General features: G+C 44.0%; 1 protein-coding gene across 2 annotated transcripts; it reads right to left on the minus strand.

The window, feature by feature from the left end:
• Positions 1–1,404: 1,404 nt before the first annotated feature.
• UTP25 (UTP25 small subunit processome component) lies at positions 1,405–18,401 on the minus strand. Of its 2 annotated transcripts, XM_059467573.1 has the most exons (12): positions 18,237–18,374; positions 16,989–17,028; positions 15,551–15,800; positions 14,601–14,801; positions 12,417–12,505; positions 10,665–11,075; positions 9,482–9,701; positions 7,247–7,449; positions 5,707–5,889; positions 4,968–5,080; positions 4,312–4,557; positions 1,405–3,209 (listed from the first exon to the last, which is right to left on the minus strand). In XM_059467573.1, exons 1-12 carry the CDS (start codon positions 18,335–18,337, stop codon positions 2,963–2,965), a joined length of 2,304 nt encoding a protein of 767 aa, XP_059323556.1. In that variant the 5' UTR covers positions 18,338–18,374; the 3' UTR covers positions 1,405–2,962. The 2 variants fall into 2 exon arrangements, with proteins under 2 accessions (XP_059323556.1, XP_059323557.1); XM_059467574.1 differs by lacking the exon at positions 16,989–17,028 and having other exon boundaries at positions 18,237–18,401.
• Positions 18,402–19,345: the final 944 nt, after the last annotated feature.

A 19,345-nucleotide genomic window follows, 5' to 3' on the forward strand; every position in this document is an offset into this window, starting at 1 on the left:
ACCTTTCCCTGCCTCCTCCACATTAATACAGGCAGCAGCAGAAGGCTCGCTCCTATCCTGCAAACACATTTTCAGAGGAAAAAAAAAAAACCTTTTTGTTATCTTTGAAAGGAGCAAAAAAACGTAATAGACCTCTTATCCTGATTGTTTTGCTAGTGAAAAAATGCTCCATTAGAGCATGAACTCTTTAGCTGCAAGAACAATTTTCCTACAGAGACAGGTATGTATTTCTCTTGGTCACCCATTAGTAGGATTTCCTTAGAAATTTCGTGAGGCAGGAGATACTAAGGAGAAATTCTCATCTAACACCTTAACACCAGTTATTTTTACCCTTGGGTTTGAACTTCCCAACGCTAGGTGCTAATGCTTTGGCACCAGTGTTAGCAGCCAGGGCCTGGAACAGGGAGTCAACTCTCACACTGCGCTACAGCACATTTCCCAAAGAATACAGGATTAGTTGCCAGTGCTCTCAGATCCTCCTAAAACAATGACCAAAAACTGGATTCTTAAGAACACCATCATCCTCACAAAGGTCTGGTACGGAGGTCAAAATGAAGAGGAAATTGTTTTACATTTGTTTAGTCAAGATGAGTAATTACTCATCATTGGTGCATTCTTGTGAAAAAATGGCAAAATACTCACCCTGCAGACTGCATGCTGCCAAGTAAAAACAGGTAAAATATCATACTTGCTAACACCTTTCTTATTCCATTTGTGTCAGAATTTGAACAAGGGTTGAACAGCTTAAAAAAACCCAACCCTTGAGATTCCATTTCAAAAACTTAGTGTCCCCACACAAATGTGTTAGGTTCAGCCACCCCTGAAAGCCACATTATCACCAGGAGGATGGGCTCTAAAGTAACTAATTTGGAGCCAGCAGTTGTCCCAGCAAACAAAGCATTTGTTTCCATGAACACACATCCAGGATGGGCCAGACTCTGACCTTGGTGCTCATCATCTCCCAGGAGCTCACTGTCTCTGGAACCAGTCTTGGACAAACCCCTGCCCCAGGGAATTATTTAAGACGATAAAAAAGGGACCTTCACACCAGCACAGAGAAGAGCTCTCCATATCAGCAAATCTGACCCACTAGCACAGGCTGCTATGCAGAATTCCTGCCTAGGATCAGTGCTGCCTGGTGAGGCTCCTTAAGGCAAGTAAGAATTTGTCATGGCACAAAACCCTCATGTAGGAGTGCTCCAAGGCTCAGTGCTGGCAGCCCTGAGCACCTATTGAAGGCAGTGAAGAGGCATTTACACACTGCTTTGGCAATCAGCAAGTTATAATTAGTAATCAACATCAGAAATGTGACACTGGTATATACATTTCAAATTTCCAAGTATGCTTGTCTTAGGAACAAACCCAGGTAGCTGATAAAAAAATCATGAGGGCCTCAGACTACAGTCTGGCCTTACTCCCTTCAAGGCACTTTGCTTTTATTTCAGTGTAGGAAAAAAAATACTTGCAGAGTTAAGGCTCTGGCACAGAACTCTTGCTGCTTCTTTAAACAGGAGCTGCACTGCATCATGTTATCTCCCTAAGCAGCTATCCCACTTTAGCTTCCTCAGAGGTCAGCTCTTATCTCTGCTAAGTACATCCGGTGTAGAAAGGAAATTCCTTAATCCTATTTTGTGCGCTTGTTTCATATGCACAGCCATAATTCTCCCACATCCAGCCTGGGCCATAAAATAAAAATCCTTGACTGCCACTACTGCTCTGTGCTGTACAGGAGACAGATGTCCACTGGGAGAAGTTTTCTGGGGCTGGCTCTTAGTTTTTGTGTGCTACAGCAGACGTATGTAAAATTAACTGACATGACTTAAAATGCAAAGCAAGAAACTGCATGGATTTTCATGCGTACTGAATGATAACTACTGGAATTCACAGCTTTTGAGGAATACAGGAATCAGGAATTTGACAAAAATTGGCAGAAAGCATGTGCCTCATTTACTCAAGAAGTGTATTTCACTTTGGTGTTTTTACTTAAGCCTCCTAGACAAGAACTCCCTCAAAGCTTATTACAGGATGCTTCCTCCTTGCATTGGGGCTGACGCAGGGCTCACCTGCCCCTCTGGAGAACAATCTTCCTGCAGTCCTAGCACGTGCTTACCTAAACAAATCCTTCTAATTTTAACTCCCTTTCAATTACACTTGGCTTCTGGGAAGGAGAAAAAGAAAAAGGCAGCACCAGGACGCTTCCATGTCCATCTGCAACCATCAGGAGAAAAACCAGACACAGCAACCAGACACAAACCAACCACCTCACCTCCACCTGTGGTGCTAGATACCATCCCAGGGGCATTTACAATTCCCTGGTTTTGTATTATCCCTGGTAAAACTGACCAGCCAGAGGGTCTGTTGGAAATAGGAGGCAGAGATACTTAGGTCACCAGGAAAAACACAAAACCCATAGCTCCTACCCAAGCACATTTAAGGATTCTCACAAGTGCCAACCTGAAGCAAGTCCAACTCTCATTCAGAAACACACTTGTGCTATAGAGGCCCTGCCTACACATCCCTTGTTTACAGAATAGCTTACAGAATTGTCACTCATTTAATACTTGGGCATTGTTCTTATCTTAGACAAGAAAAACTTCCCTCTGAGAAAAGAAAGTGAGTTTGCTACACCTGAAAATTAAATGAAACAGTTAAACCAAAAGCTATTTATCACTGCATGAATCTTTACTGACCCATGAGTTTTTTAATATACATGAAAAATAGTTTCTGGATTGATTTTGTTTCTATACAGAAAACACCTTCTAAGCCCTGCTTTTTTGAATGACACCCTTCATCTCTTGTTGGGCAGAGTACTGAAATACAAAATTTAATACTATACAAACAATTTCAACAGAATATTTAACAAAAGGGAGTAAAAAGTTTAATACTTTTAAAAAAAGCAATATAAAAATCTGAATTAGGAGTAAAATGCAGGTCCATCCACTCATCCAGTCTGCAGAATCCCTTAATCATTTTCTCCTGTAACAAAGAGGTGCACATTCTTCTTGGACTGTAGCATTTGAGCGGTGCGGTCTATGCCAACCACTGCAGCCAATTTCTGAGCATCATACTTGGAGTAGAGCACAGTGCAAGTCCAAGTAGCATCCACCCCACTGTCTGTGGCCTTCAGCATGTTGCAAATCTCACTGTAGAAGTGGGAGTATGTTGGTAACTCGTAGAAAATGAGGTTCCTAATGCCTTTTATCGTATACCTGTAGCAGAAAAAATAAAAACCAAAACACTTGAGGCAAATTTTACAAAATACGCATGGTAAAACATCAGTCCTCTATCAAGTCTTCCAGTTTCCATCCACCTCAATGCACATCAGCTGTAGCTCGACTTTACAAACCCCGTGTCACGGACTGAAGACTAAACAGAAAAATAGAATTTAGGGGGAAAATCTCACAATGCCAGGCACAACGACTTCCTCTAAAGTACCAACCACCACCAATTTATGAAGTGGTCAGCCTCTGCAGCTTGGATTTTAATACAGTGAAGCCTGATCAGACCAAGCCTCATGAAACTTTTCATATTTGCCAACACATCTGCTAACAGAAAAAAATCCTGTTCCATTAGGAACTTGAAAGCAGCTCCAGTCAGGATGTAACAAATTTTCCAAGTGGCCTCAGCTCGCTGTATTGCATTATTGAACCAATTATATATTTCCTTCCAAAATTTTATACAATTACTGTGGCACAGATGAACACAAATAAAAGGCCCAATGAATCCCATTTGCAGGCTGTATCATCCTGTCCTGACATCACTGGAACTTGGCAGCACTCATCTTCCTGAATAAAGCTCTGCTCATAACAAAATATTAAAGTCTCTGCAAAGGGACTGCTGACAACAGGAAAGAACTTGAAAGTAAACTTAACAACTCTTACTTCAGTCAAAGAAGTCCTCAGAGGGATCCAAGAGATTCAAAAAGCAGCACAGCCCATCTATGACTAAGGTCAGACTCTACCTTCAGAACAGCGCACACAACTCAGAGGGAAAACTCGGTCCACAACTGTTGTCATCTTATTGCAAAGGTCCCCTGCCTTCTTGGTGATTTCTCATGGGCAGTTCCTCGCAGCACTGACTCCTTCTTCTTCACACCACAGCCAACAAACTCCATCTCTGCTCACCCAGCTAATCCATTCTTTTGTAGCACAGCTATAAAGGCTGTGTCTAACAAGAACACTCAATAGGCTGTGGCCTATTAAGGGCAGGCCTGTTCCTAATCTTTGGTGATTAGTACAGCTGCAACTCCTCAGGGGTGAGACTGCCTTCTGTACTATTCTCTTACATTCTATCCCTCCACACACAGCTCACCTTTTGTAGAAGTGGAAACGCTCAGTGAACAGTAGGAATTGCTTCTCTCCCTTGAGGAAGAAGCGCCGTGCCCTGCAGACAGCAGCCTTTTTGGTGTATTCACAGATGTGAGTGAAATTCAGGTCCTCTTTCTTGAAGTAGTTGCGAAGGCGCACGTAGTCGAAGTAGGAGGGGACGTAGATGAGTGTGTGGGACATGATGGCGTCGCGGTACTCGGGCAGAACTTTGTCGATGAAAAACTGAAACCTCAATTTAAAACAACAAATATGTTTTAACCAGAGTGAAACTTCAGCTTTCTAATACTGATATGAGCTCAGACAGGAGTATCATCAAACACCAGACTGCCAAAGATTTTCACTATGTTTTTCCTTCTTTTAATTTCACAGGATTTCTACATGTGTAGAAGATAAAAGGCATTACCAGCACTACACAACTGTAGTATTGAGATTGGTATATCTTCCCCAGACTGTATTCTCCAGTGCCTTTGGCAAGAAGAAGGTCAGTATTCCTCTCCACTTCTACGAGCCCAGCCTACACCTGAGGAATAATGAAGATGTACTTGTGTGGTGAGCCCACAGTGTGCTCTGCAGTACGCTCCACTGAATCTGAAATTGCAGTCATTAGGGCACAGCAAAACAGTCTGAGACACACAGTACCTGCCATCTATCACAGAGGTTACACTGTCAGCTTCTAATCTCCGAAAAACATGAGGAAGCTGGACCACGACGTGGCTGATGGAGCCAGTGAGCGGCACGTTGCGGATGGCCACCTGTGAGAAGGAAGTAGGATGTTCAGGGAAGCAGCATTCCAAAGGCAAGCACATTGCAGACAGCTTTCTGCAGCTCACATCTGACAGCACTATTTTTAAGAAAAACAGTGCACAAGGCTGTTTTTAAGAAAGCTCCAATACAAAGCTACAGTCATGACAGACAAACCAGGTCTGTTAAATACACGATGACTACTTATGCCCTGTGTATTTGAGATGGTCTCCTGAAGTTTTTGCTTTTCCTGTTTCTTTCAAAATACTAACAGTTCATGCAACTTACACAGTAGGAGATAAAAAAGGGAAGCAAATGAACTCTCCATTTAACAACAAAATAAGTAAAACAAATAACTCGAGTCTGTTAAATTAAAAAACCCAAAATCTGATTTCTGACATGAAACAGCAGCTACTATGAAAGAAAAATATCAAATAAGCATCACTGCATGAGGAGCAGCTTTTCATGCCTCTGGCACAGTATGTAATGTCATGGATTCAGACTGAAACATTTGGGTGAGGGAAACAATAGGCACACAGTCTTTCAGCAACTGAGTTACAGAATTTTTCTGCAATTGGGTTTTCTCTTCCTCTCCCCTTCCTTGCACACCAGCATTCCAGCTGCTCTGTGAACTCACCTGCCCCATGTAATTGAAGCAGTGTTTGTTGAAGATAGAGTTGATCTGGGGCTCCTGGAGGGCGCTGAACAGCAGTGTCTGCCGGTAGTACTTGGACCAGTTGTTGAGATTCAGCATCCGCACTCGGGAGAAGTCCACGCCGTGGGAGTCCAGAGGCAGCAGGTTAATGTGCTTCATCAGGTGCTGCACACACACATGAAGACACATCACTGCTGACATCCCTGACTGCCTGCAAAAGCCTTGACTGCAGTGGGAAAGAGGGCAGGGACCAGCAAGGCAGCACAGAATATAAACAAGCAGCACCTCCCAAGACACCACTGTCTGGAATTTATTGACCACAGCAAGAGCAATTTACTTGATTTCCTGCCACAGAACCGAAAGCTACCATCTCTTTAGTCACCAGGAACAGTAACTTTCTAAACTTCTCCTGGGGCAACTATAATGGATTTGTTTGTACTAAAGGCAATGGGCCCAAGGTTTCTGAGCTAAAAGAAGCCCAAGCACAGCACAACTCTCATCACATTCTGGTAGAGTTTGAAGAAATTTGCCACATTTTACCCTCAGGGAACAATGCCTAGGACTGGCATCCCTGCCACCACTTGGCAGGCAGTTGCACCTAAAGGGAAACACAGAAAACAGACTCCAAGACTCATTCCTTGGGTATTGTGTAGGCTCATGTGCCCTTTCTGTGACTCCTGAGAGAAGAAGACCTTCCGGACTCATCCAAAATGCATAGTGACATCAAGAAATCAAAATTTCTGGTCCAGGTACCTCAGAGGTATTTTATTGTGGAAAAGAAAATCCTAGGAATTCAATCCTGAAAACTTCTATTAACCAAAAGCCAAAAAGCAGGGGTACTGCTGCAGGCTAGCCACAATGCAAGAGCTCTACTTGCATTAAGTGTACAGGAAACCCTTCATACTGTTTAACTCTGTACATGACTAATGCTTAGTATGTGCAATCGGTGGAGACATGCACCAGCTCCTCTTGCTTCCTGGAGGAACCTGAAATAGGCTGCCCAGATTCCTCACATGGCTGCAATCTGACTGAGACACTGGGCAGTCAGACAGCTGGCATAATTTCTCCCAGATGTGATTAAAGAAATCATCATTCTTAATGCTGCAAGATAATTAAAACTGTCCAAAACCAGCTTTGATGAAATACACTACTAAAGCACCAAACTAAGTTTTAGAGAGAACATGTCCTGAAATCTACCCAAAATCTGTAGAAAGAATATTCTTAGTATAAGGTAGATATCAGGGTGGAGGGAGGAAAAGAAATGAATATCCATGTCTAGAATCAAGTCAGTAAAAACAGCAATACTGCTCACTGCCAAAACTGAGCAACATCAGACCAGCAAGACACAGCACAGCACAAAAATGAACGAACATATATGGGAAACACAGCACAAAAATGAACGGACATATATGGGAAACACAGCACAAAAATTAATGGACATAAATGGGAAACACAGCACAAAAATGAATGGACATATATGGGAAACGCAGCACAAAAATGAATACATATCTGGAAAACTCACCAGAACGTGTTCCCAGTTCTGCATCAGGTAAATGTCTGCTTGATCAATGATGAGGATTTCTATTGATGACAGAAAATCAAAGTCTCTTTTCTTCTCCCCCTCTGCACCAATGACAGTCCTGATGCCCAGAGGAGAGGCAATGATGATGTCTGAGGAGTAGAAGGGTGCATAGAGTCTCATGCTCTTCTGCAGGATGGCAACCCCTGTCCAACAACACCAACAGCAAGTTCTCAGTTAACATCAATTATCAACCACGTTCCTCCAGGAGGTTCTGGAACAGTAATTTCCCCCATTTCCTCTCCCCACACTGATGAATATAGCTGGACACAACTAATCTGTCTGAAACTCTCCTTTCCCCAAGAAGTGCTTACCCACCCTATCCCCATTTGACAAGCATGTGGAATTTTTTCATGCAGTTTGGAAAAGTATTTCTGTATTATTTTTTAAAAGATTTTTCATAATCTGAATGAAAATTTTTAACTGAAACATACTGTTTCTGATTTTCTGCTGAACAGGGGAATGAGGAGACTGAACAACTTAAGGAAAAAAAAAAAAGGCAAAAATGATTAACTACTCCTTTCTCCCCGAATCCTGAACTTTGGGTATTATAGTAACTGTTACTTTAATCTGTCATGAAAGATTTGGGGTGGATCTCTTGACTATCAACTCTCATTATTCACAAGGCTGAATGATTTGCTACTAAACCACAAAGGACAAGGTTCTTCATGCTACAGTGACTAAAGTCTTGCACCTACACTGCTTCTCACACCACATGTTGCAGGGTACATTCTGAACCAGCCTATGCACCACCTCTCACGTTAGAGACATGAAAGGGAAGGAATCAAAGGAGTTGTGTCATAACTATGTGGCAGCACTTCCAGACCCACAGTTTCCTGGTCTTAAAAATGCAGCTAGTGCAGACCACATTCAAACCACCCCCTTCAATCTGCCCAACAAAATCTCTCCAACTTCTTTCCCTGTCCATGTGAAGGCAGATAGCATGGCTTCAGATGAAGGCCCTTCTAAGAATTTCAGAGACAGCAGCAGGGACCCCTCCTGCTGTCTATTTCAACCCAAGGATAAAAAATGAAAAAACAAAGAAAAAAAGAAAAGGTTCAATTGGTTGAATTTCCAGGAAGAAGATATCACTTGTCACAGCATATACACAGTTTAGAAACATCAAGTCTTTTTTCTGTTTAAAAAAGTGAAAGAATGGTGGTTTCAGTAAGGCATAACAAATGTGCTTTAAATGAGATCTTTGTGCAGAAGTAACAGGGTGTGCAGCACAGTAAGAAAGAGAAATTATTCTGCTTCTATAATTTGCCTCTGCAAGTTAACAGCACTGAAAGTTTCTTCAATCATGTCTTAACACTTAGTAAGTGGAACAAGCAGAGTGTGGTATGGGAGAGGACTGAAAGGAAAATTATTATGCTACTGAAAGTAAGATGCTCTCAGCCTGAGAGATATTCACTGGGGAAGGAAGAAAGACTGACTGCGACCTGCACACATCTTCCACTGTATCATTACATTTCTTGGGGTGCCAATTTATCTTTCAAGGTGCAGTATTTCAAAAGCCTCTCATCTGTCAAGTTAAGTTACAAAAACTGCCTTCTCATCTTAGCAGCTCCAGGAACCAAGCCATCAGCTAGTTCTATGCATACTGAGTTACTAAACAGCATAAGTTTACAATATTATATGAAACAGTCTCACATTTTCTGCTTGTCCAACACTCCTACTTGCTGGCTAGCCATTTGCTTCCATGAAAACCATGGGAAGCACAGCAGAAAACTGCTTTGCTCAGTACTGAGCTTTAATTTTGTTCCAACCATTACACGAGACATTGTGAACAGGCTAATTAAACCCAAAAGATTTTTTTTTTATAACATGAAACATACTGTTTCTGATTTTGCTGAAAAGATTTTGCTGCATAATCAAGGCTATCTTCAAAATGAGGTGTGGGCAGTCCTGCTAGAATAAAGCTGTCATTGCATTTTAAATTATTCTGAACTTGATGTGAAAATAATTACTTCTCCATTTTCCCTTCCTTTTTAAGTTCTGGAAAGGCAAGAAAGATTTTCAGAAAAATCCAGGTTGCCAGGGCAAAACCAGCAGGAATACCACACAGCCTAGAGTCTCACCAAACTTCCAGCTCTGATAGCTCTGAGGCATTTGGAAAAATTTTGTTATGTAGCAGCTCTGTACAAGCCAAAAATCATCTGTTCAGTAGGTTATTACCAATTCTGAAGTGGTCATCAATGTTGCCAGCAAAGACAGCTTCATAATCTTCAGGTCTTTTCAGGTTGGGGGGCTTCTCTTCTGGGTCAGAGCCATACTCCCCTTTGAAGCGCTTTTTGTTACTCACATCTATTTTCTTCTTGTCATTCACTTCGAGGAGACTGATGAGAATATGCACAATGCGCAGAGCACACTCCCTGAAGGGCACTATCATCAGCACCTGTGCAGATCAACAGTGACAGAGAGTAACCCATCAAACACAAACACTCGCTATTAAGCGTACGTTAATTAAACTTGGGCTTGGATCTGCCCCCCTGGGGCATCCCAGCAATCCAAACAAAACCATTCTGACAAGCAGCAGGGAGGGAAGATGCACTGGGATGCACTGCTCTTGAACTGGTCCTGGCCAGCAGCTCAGCCTGGCTGCCCAGCTCACTCAGGGGAACTGAAAACTGAGCACGTTCTCCAGGCAAGCAAGAGACAGGGTCAAGGGCTGGCTCTTGGATGGGTGGCAATAGTTTCTGCACAGAACTCCAAAATACAAATGGCTAATGAGGAAATCAACACAAAAACCAGAGATTTGCCAGGCATGCAGCAAACACTGAAACCCAACTCTGGAATTGTTCAACCAGCAGCTGGCACACTGGTGACAGGCTGCCATAGCTGAATCCACCTGGTTATCAACTACAGGATGCTGTGAATCCAGGAAGGACTGGTTTGGGGTCCAAACAGAAAGATCCTTTCATGCAGGCAAGGCCTTACAAGTGCCTAAGGACAAAAGAACTTCAGGCACATCTCACGTTAAATGACAGCCAACGCTACCTTGCATGGATACCGAAGATTGATATGGAGGCACCTGTCTGCACTGGCAGATTTAAATATGGGAGCAGGAAAATTTATCAGTCTGTGGTGATAGGGACAAAAAAAGAGATTAAGTCAAACTCATGGCTTGGCACAGAACCAGGCTGGCTAACAACCCTGAGCTCACTGCTTCTCACACAGGATTCTCCCTGGCCATGGAGGACAACTTCAAGGCATGATGAAGGAATGTAGAAAGGCATACGCCCAGAAACACACTCCCTGAGAGAGCAGCAGCAAAACCACTTGTGGGTAAACTGCCAGGATGTTTGTACAGCCTGAGCAGGCAGCCAGGTTGGGGGTGACAGGACCAGAGCTCCCTTACCTTAGGCCTGGTGAGTCCCTGGTCCCTGTGGGCATCGGCGTCGGTGCCTGGCTTTCGATCCCTCCGTCGCGCGTTGTTGCTGAGCACCTGGGCGTTGGCCTTGAGCACGTGGTTCAGGGCGTGCAGGCAGTAAGCGTGCCGGATCTCCTCTCCGTTTGTTAGAGCAGATCTCTCTGGATAGAACAAGTCCCGGTAGGAATTCATGACACAGAACAGCTCTCTTTGTAACGGGGTAAAAGAGGAATCCGTTGGCTTGTCCGCTGCTGACAGAAACTGTTTATTCACTTTTGGCCAAGTGGATTCCAAAGGCTTGTGGAGATGAAGCTGTTTCACATCAAATTCTTTGTCTGCTTTGAAAGTTTTCTGTTTCTCCAAAGTGGAAGAAAAAACTACTTGACCCAGCCTTGGCCACTGGAAAGAAAATAAGCCAACAAAACTGAGGAGTCATATGTACCTAACCTTGCACACTTCAAAGCATATCACCACAGCTGGTGGTATCAACTTTAATCAAGTTCGTGAGATTAAGGAAATCGTCTTTTCATAATACAATATTTTTGCATTTTTTTTTCAATAGGCAATCCCTTTGAGAGTCTGCCAGGATAAATAATAATAAATTTCAGCTAGGTAGATCTGGATGGATCTTGCAATGATGTGTCTGTAACTGTTCCCATGCCAGAGGAATTTTCTGCCTAACCCACCCAGCAAACCAGGGATGAGATGAGATCCCTGCAGTCCAACTGTGCTTACCAGCTGACCCCAATGAGCACATACTTTGATCAAAGAAGAAAATAAACCCATTAGGGGCTAATCCCAGAAGTTGTGATACAGTTGTTAAATGCAGTCTTCTTGGGTGTCTGTCTGATTTTGAACAGCTATCAGTGTAGTGGGGGAAAACTCTAAACTTTAAGCCTTCTGCCATGCAAGTTGTCCCCAGCTGTCCCCATAAAGTAGCTACACCAATTTAAGCAAAGATATATCATGCATTGCTTCAGGTGGCACTGGTAATTTTGGCCACCATGTGCCAAAAAAGTAAATTAAATTTCAAAAAAAATCACAGCTTTCTCTCTAACTAACCATTGGATATCTTCCAATGAATGTCACCCAGCATATGGCTGACCAGAATGGGAGGCAAGTCTCCAAAACAAAATCAGATGTGGAAAAGTTATGTAGCAAAGGTTTGTCTAAAAATGAGTATTTTGAAAACCAATATTCTTTGTCAAGCAATGAGGTGGTTTTCTGGTAATGTAGTTCACATATTATTGCCAGAATTAAGTAATAAAGTAATATAAGCAATAAATTCCCCTTCACTGGCATGTAAATGTGTACAGGGACAGAGCCATCCTGAAGCCAGAATGTGAAAATGCATCACAAGTGGCTTTAAAAGCGCACATGGTCACCTCAGAAGTTCAGCTGCTGAGCACATTGCTGGCATTGTGCTGTCACCACTCAGAAACAAGCCCTGTTGCTACCCCTTGTCAAGGTTTTGGGACTACAGCTCAATGTCTAAAGCTATGTGTTTCAGGTGTGTCAGCATATGCCTCCAGGAACAGCAGACTTCACATTTCAACTCTTGCCCAGCAGTAAATGAAGAAGAAAACAGTTCAACAACACATTGAAAAAAAACAAAAAACTCGATAATTCTAGTGTCAGCAGCTAATAATAACAACTGTGATCTACTTCACCTGTATAAAAAAAGGATTATTTTGATCCAGGCATCTTTAGGAATGATGGATGGCTACAGAAAATTATTACCTGACTTTGACTTGAAGTTTTAGGAAGCGTAGACATTTTCTCTATTTCCTTTTCTTCAAGTTCTTTGTCCATGTGCTGCTTAAATGGATCTATTTACAGTAACAACAAAAAAATAGCCTGAGAACTATTGCAGTTAATAGCAGAATCAAGTTGCAGAATGGATTTGCAAATGAGATGAACAGTCTCCATGCTGGCCAACACCACAATTAAAACTAGTTATTTCAAAGCACTTGGAGATGAGAGAAAGGATGTCAAATTCTCTCTGCAAAGAACAGAGAGAACAGATTTGACAGATTGCTTTTAAAAAAGAAAAAGAAGCACTTATGGAAGTACTAGAATTTTCAAGCACTAATCAAACGTTAGACAGGAAAACAGTATGTACTGGAAAACAGTGGCAATTTTTTGCCTTAAGCTCTGTCACGTCCATTGCTTGCAGGTGAAAAGGGCTGTCAATAGTAAAGTCCCAAGTGAACTTGCTAACCTTCCTAATTTACAAACAGTTCTGCCCAGTGATATGAACACAGTCTGTAATAAAGCAGAGAAATATTAGGCGAGTTTTGGAGACGGGGGACAAGAATTGCCTGGAGTGAGAACAAGTCTGATTTATCTAATCAGCATTTCTTTTTGGAAGGGAAAAGAGAGGCAAAGAACTGTTAAATCACATTATACTCAAAGACACTGGCACGCACAAAGTCACATGCAAGGTTAATTGTGAAAGCCAAGCCCTGTATCCTGCTTGCAGCACAGCAGCATTCACTGCATAAAGAAAACTAATTAGGGAACATTGGTGCCTGCCAACAAATATCCAGCCCACACACAAGTTACCCAGGCAAAAGTCAAGACATTTACTGATCATGACAATGAAAAAAAATTTAGAAAATCTTTCCAGAAATGGAAATGAACTGGATATCATTTAATTGTACTGCAGGGTCTCTCCTCAGTTGAGTTTTACAGATTCCAACATTTTCCCAATAAAGTAGAGGGAGTAATGGGGTGCATTTTCAGGAATTTTAGTGACCCCAGGACCAGAGTAGAAATTCATCCTCTTTCTGCTGTCTTAGGTGATTCGTTTTCTGTAATAGATTATAAAGACACTTCCAAGCTGCAAGAACCCACTGAGAAGTAGTGCATCATTTATAGGTGGAACAAAGCTGTTAGGATACTTAGCATGCAGTTGGAGAGCTACTGTTCTCATTAAAATGCAATGCCAGCAGCCTAAGTCATATTCTCATGGTAACAAGAACGAGCTGTTTTTTCTATCACATGGCCCTTTGATGCTTCCACACACTTCATGTATCACCCAGGCTGCCTCCCAGATCTAATGTCAGCTGCTGCTCCAAGATGACAAGCCAGCATCACTAGGGATGCTACAAACATATTTCTCTCTCTCAAACGATGCCAACTGATATTAAAGGCACAGAGCATTAAATATGAGCAGAAGCTGTGCAAGCACCAGTGCGTGCCCTGTCGCTGAAGGATCGCACACCCCTGCAACACAGTTGTTTTGTTACATATGGTGAGACAACTCCAACACTGGAGCTTCAGATGCATCCATCAGTGCACTGAGATTCTGGGATACACCCTTAAAAGACACTACATGTGCTCTGCTGATGCTTCACTCTCTCCTGATCCTGGTGCAGCCAGACTCCCCTGCATAACCTTCAAAATTCTGAGAGCGCTGAGCATTTGTCTAAATTACTGTGGCTGCTCCAAGCTTCTCAGAATCTGACCTCTAACTCCACTGAGATGTGAAGGATGCCCTCACAGGTCAGCTTTGTGATTATCTACTGTGCTGTTTGTGCCAAGAACATCGTCCATAGTCAAGTGCAGGCTTGCAGAGCTCTTTGTATTACAGTGGGTTTTAAAACCACTATTAAAGCAGCAGAGCAAGAGAACATCCTTCACACACTTTTCTAGCTCCTGATACTTTAAGCTTTACCAGTCATAGCAGAAACTCCACATGAATCCCAGTCCCTAGGGGCTACAGAGAACAAATGGTTCAGCTACACATCTGCATTAGTGTTAAGGGTCCCTTATGTAACCAGCTGACATGTGGGCAGCATGAATAATGTAGTGGAGGAACTTAGAAGCTGTAAAGCCCATCGCTAGGGTGTTGGACAATTTAAACATGTTTACACATACTCCTCTAAAGGCAGATCCTTAAACACAAACACAGTTTTTTACCTTCTGGAAGAGCTTGTGAAGAACTGCTGTCCTTCCTATCTGCATTGCAATCTCCACTCTCCTCTTCCATGAAATTGGTTTCCAAGCTAAATTCAGATTCGTGTTTCACATCAGTAAATTCCTCAATTACTCCATGATGTGGGTCACAAGGGGTATCTGTGCCATCAGCCTGCTCCTGGCTGAGCATCTGCTCTGCTGTGTCTGACAATTGTGAGAAAGAAACAGGTTACTATCTCCTGGAAAAGTTACTGTCTGTAGATGTTGTTCCCTTTGAGTAACTGATTTTCTTCTCCCAAAACTCTATCAAAAAAGATAAGAGCAGACTTTGCATTCTACCATAAAGATGAATTTTGACTAGCATGCCAAATGTTACATAACACAAAACGTGATCCCCAGACAAAATTAAAGAAGTAACCTGTTTGGGGAATTTAACTTTTAGTTTCTGGAGACCCTAAATAATTGGAAATGATTAAAGGTTGGCTCCTCTCTCCCAGCATTTCTTTGCAGATTTCATGAATGAGGACACCTTGCCATAAAGCTGGAGGTTTCCTTCCAATTTCCATATTCTTTCCCATGCTGTGAGGCAAACCTTTCCCTCCTCTCGGTGGCACAGCCAAGCCAGATGCTGCTCGAGGGAACAGCTTGTGTCTCCCATGAGTGGGTGAGAACCCCTGGTCTGCTGCTCCATGTGGATTTCCTCTGTGCTGCCGCACAAACAACATCTGAGGAAGCAGCAGCAGGCTGTCTGGCACAAAATGAGCACAGCTACCCTTTCCCCTGCTAAATCCTTCAGCAGCTGCTGCTCCCACCCACACAGAGCCAATGGAGCAACAGAGTCTCCAAGGCAGAAGAGCACCCAGCCAACAAGACAGTCTACACCAGGATCCTGGCTAAAAACATACGTCAGTCAAACAACATTCACCAAAGAAGCATGGGAAAAGACAAACCACCTTCTTCCTCCTCTGGAACGTCATTCGTCTCTTCTTTGCCTTCCTCTGCTTCTCCAGTCTCCTGGGACCCTTCACTGCCCATTTCTGCCTCACTTTCCCCAGCTTCTTCTGATTCACTTTCATCTTCCTCTTCCTCACTCTCAGACTCAGGCGAGGTCTTCAGGGTAGCCAGGAGCTTATGATATCCAGAGACCTGTTCCACTTCAGTCTCTGAATCACTTTCTTGACTTGATTTATCAGAATCATCAGACTGGAAAGCAAAACAGAATGTAAACAGCAACAACAGTAACAGCCTATAAAGCAGCAGGCAAATACTCTTGCTTCTACTCATGCTATTATGTTTCCCCTCTCACATTAAACCTTTACATAGATGCAATGCAATTTTTCAAACCCCAGCATTTTATACCAATCATTATACTGGACACCTCCATTTAGGTTTTGAAAGCATCTTGGGAGACAGACTGAAGTGCCTCTTTCTGCACCAATTTGACTTGGAGCACCACAAAACCCAGTTCTTTCATTCTCAGCTGAGTGAAGACATTTGATCTCCACAGACAAAGCATTTACTGAACCAGCATCAGATTCTTCTAAGAAAACCACACACGGATTGAAAACTGTAGAAAGGCACCCATACAAGGGACAGAGCATGCTGGAAATGCTTCTGGCTTTCAAGAAGGTCAGTGAAATAGCTGTCAGTGGGCAATGGTTCCCTGGGGAGTTGGTCAGGTTTGGTTCAGCTGTACAGCTCTACACTTCAAGCAATCCACACTTGAGCCGGTTCTGTCCTGGGCTTGCACAAACCAGTGTCCAAATTACAGCCAAAGCTATAGTGAAACCATGAGCATCAACACAACAACATTACCTTCTTTCTTAGTTTCTTTTAGCCCCAAAAGGAAAAAAATCAGTAAATACTACATTAATGCACAAAATTGCTACAGGAAACAAATGGAACAAAGTAATTAATTTTTCTATATCAAAACTCTGAACTCTTTTATTAATCTGATCATAAAGGAGATTACCAAATTGTGACTGAAAGAAGAGTAAAGCACTGGCAATCTGAAGAAGAATGAGTATTAACATATTTCTTTGCTCAACAAAGAACCAAGTCTCCTAACTCATGCAACACTAAGTTTACCAACATTATTAAAACAACTTAGAGTATGATCTTTCACTGTGACTAACACACAAAAAAGTTAAGAACCGCTGTTATTTCCTGCTGCTGCTTCTGCCCTCTGATGGTATTACAGTTTAGAGGCAGACATTACAGAGAACAATTCAGATCCACACAAAAACCACATTCATCTTTTTCTCCTAAACACTGGTTTTCTAAGTGGAACAACTTAATCAGCCTGAAAAAGCTGGAAACATGAAATGCTAAGTTCTTCACTTCACTAAACTACACAAAGATAAAAGTAAGGAAGGAACAAAAATACATTACCAGTTCACATATTTGAGTTTCTTCTGGTCTTCCAGAAACCCTGAAAAGAAAGCACTAACATACCTTACTCTGCAAATGATGTTACACACATGATGAAAGAAATGAGGGGAAGAGTGATTTGATGAGTTACGCAAGTTTAAAGAATTAAAAGGAAACCCAACCATCACACATGTCTCCCTAAGAAAACAGACTGGGTGTTTACCCTCAGGATAAACCTTAAGGGTCGTCCTCTCCTCTTAGGTGATGTGGCCCTGAAGTGCTCAGGCATTACAACTGATCAATAAAAATTTTGAAATAAAATCCAGTGTTAATCAGAAGATGAGGTCTCAAAAGGAATTAAAAGCACCTAACTACAAGGGTAGTTTGTAAAAAAGTTAACCAGAGACAGAGACTACTTTAGCGCTAAATATTGGTCTGTGAAGAGGGAAACAGACACAAACTAAAGGAAAACCAGCATCAGTTAACTAGTGTTGGGACTGCAATTCTTCAAAGAAGCCACTGTGCAAGCTGGGCTTAAACTAACCTCAGTTTCTCCAAAAATATACAGAGTCTTGTGTGGGACTGAGCATCACTGTATAGGTGACACAGGACATTCCCTGCAGCAGGCCTTCCCCCCCAATACAGACAGGCCAGGAGGGTCCCAGGGGACACACAGACCTTAACACTGCGTGCCTGCTCCTAAAAAACTTACAGTAGCAGCACAGATCACAGAGCATCGGGACTAAGCAGCTCTCTCCTCAGAAGTTCACACGTGGGCACAAAAGGAAGGAGGTCATTTTGACAGACGGGCATCCCGCCGAGGAGGGAATGGCTCCTGTCACACACATCTTCGCTACTCTATTTTCATACCCTTCCCGAGATCAGAAAAGAGCACGGAGTAAACAGTGGGAAAGCTGGAACCCTGACAAGCCTAGAGACCGGCCTGGTATCAAAATGGTAGCCCACCTCACACCACCCCTTTTCCCCACTCCTGGCGGCAGCCTCCGGGCTGCACCACAGGAGTTTGCATTTGTTGCAAGAAAATCCGAGCCGACATTTCCTGCTTTCCGCTCTGCTTTCGAGATTCCCGGCTCGCGAGCGGCAGTGCTCCATGCAGCTGCAGCTCCCCTCCTTCCCTCGGAGCCCAGGCCCAGCCTGAGCGGGAGCGGCGGCCGCCCGGCCCGGCCCGTACTGAGCGGGGCCCCTCGGCCCTGCAGCCCCGGCACCGAACCGCGGGCAAGGGCCGGCCCCGCCCAGCCCGGCACTCACTTGTCATAGAACGGGTGCTCCTCGCCGAACTCCCGCAGGTGCTTCTTCTGCTTCTTGCTCAGGCTGCGCAGCAGCTCCCGCCCGCCTCGCCGCTTGCCCATGCCGGCCCGGCCGCTCCACGTGGGTGCCCGGCGCGCTGCGCTGTCGCACGGCGGGGCGGTGCCCGCAGCCCGGCGCCGCCCGGTGATGCCGGGAGGGCGTCGCACCCTGGGAAGGCGGGGCCGGGGCGGCTGGAAGGCGAGGCGGAGGGGGGTGACCTCAGGGGCGGAGCCTCGCCCCGCCGGCAGCAGCCAGCGTGCCGTGCGGGGAGCGGGCGCGCATTTGTTCCTGCGATCCGCGCTGGGGAACGCAAAGTACCGGCAGGGAACGCTTGTCCCAGGCGGTGCCCAAATCCAAGCCCGTCCCGACGCTGCTGCCCGCCGCGACCCGAGCTTGGTGCGGGCCGTGACGCGTTTCCGCTGCCGGAGCCGCGGTGCGGCCGGTGAGCAGCGCGTTGGCAGCGGGGCGGGCACCGCACGCCGACAGCCCGGCGCTGCTCCCGGGCTCGCGGAGCGCAGGCAGACACTACTGGAGCCACTGCACTTTGTCCAACTGACCCGTGATCTGCAGTGCTAACAGCTACACATCTACTGGGAAAACTACAGTCAGGCTAGAGGAAGAGACCAAACTCAAGTGTCCTTAATACTCAGGCTTCCTTATTCTAAAAGCAATCAAAAGCTCCAAATGAAACCCCTCTGAAATCTGACTCTTCTGACATGTCACTGCTGAATCTTACTGAGCGCTGCTAAAGCGTGCTTTACTGCATATGGAGACAGTTTTTCAGAAACAACCATAAATTGTGTCAAATACAGTAAATTCAGTTCTTTGCATTAGAAGTTCTTTATACCCCCGTGTTTCTGTATGACCTAGCTGAAACTTCTCTAATCTTTTCTCTGGAGTACAAGAACTAAGTGAGAGCAACCTAATTCCAAAGAGGATCGAGGCATGGAATATTTTGGGGGAAAATTCAGATTGTAGCTTCTTGACTATCTTGACTTGAGGGCACCCATGGGTTTGACTGAAGCAAGCAAGCACATTAACTGCACTTCAGGTACACAGAAGCCTCCGGG

Source organism: Ammospiza nelsoni, chromosome 3 (genome assembly GCF_027579445.1).
Source record: "Ammospiza nelsoni isolate bAmmNel1 chromosome 3, bAmmNel1.pri, whole genome shotgun sequence".
Classification (NCBI taxonomy): Eukaryota; Metazoa; Chordata; class Aves; order Passeriformes; family Passerellidae; genus Ammospiza; species Ammospiza nelsoni.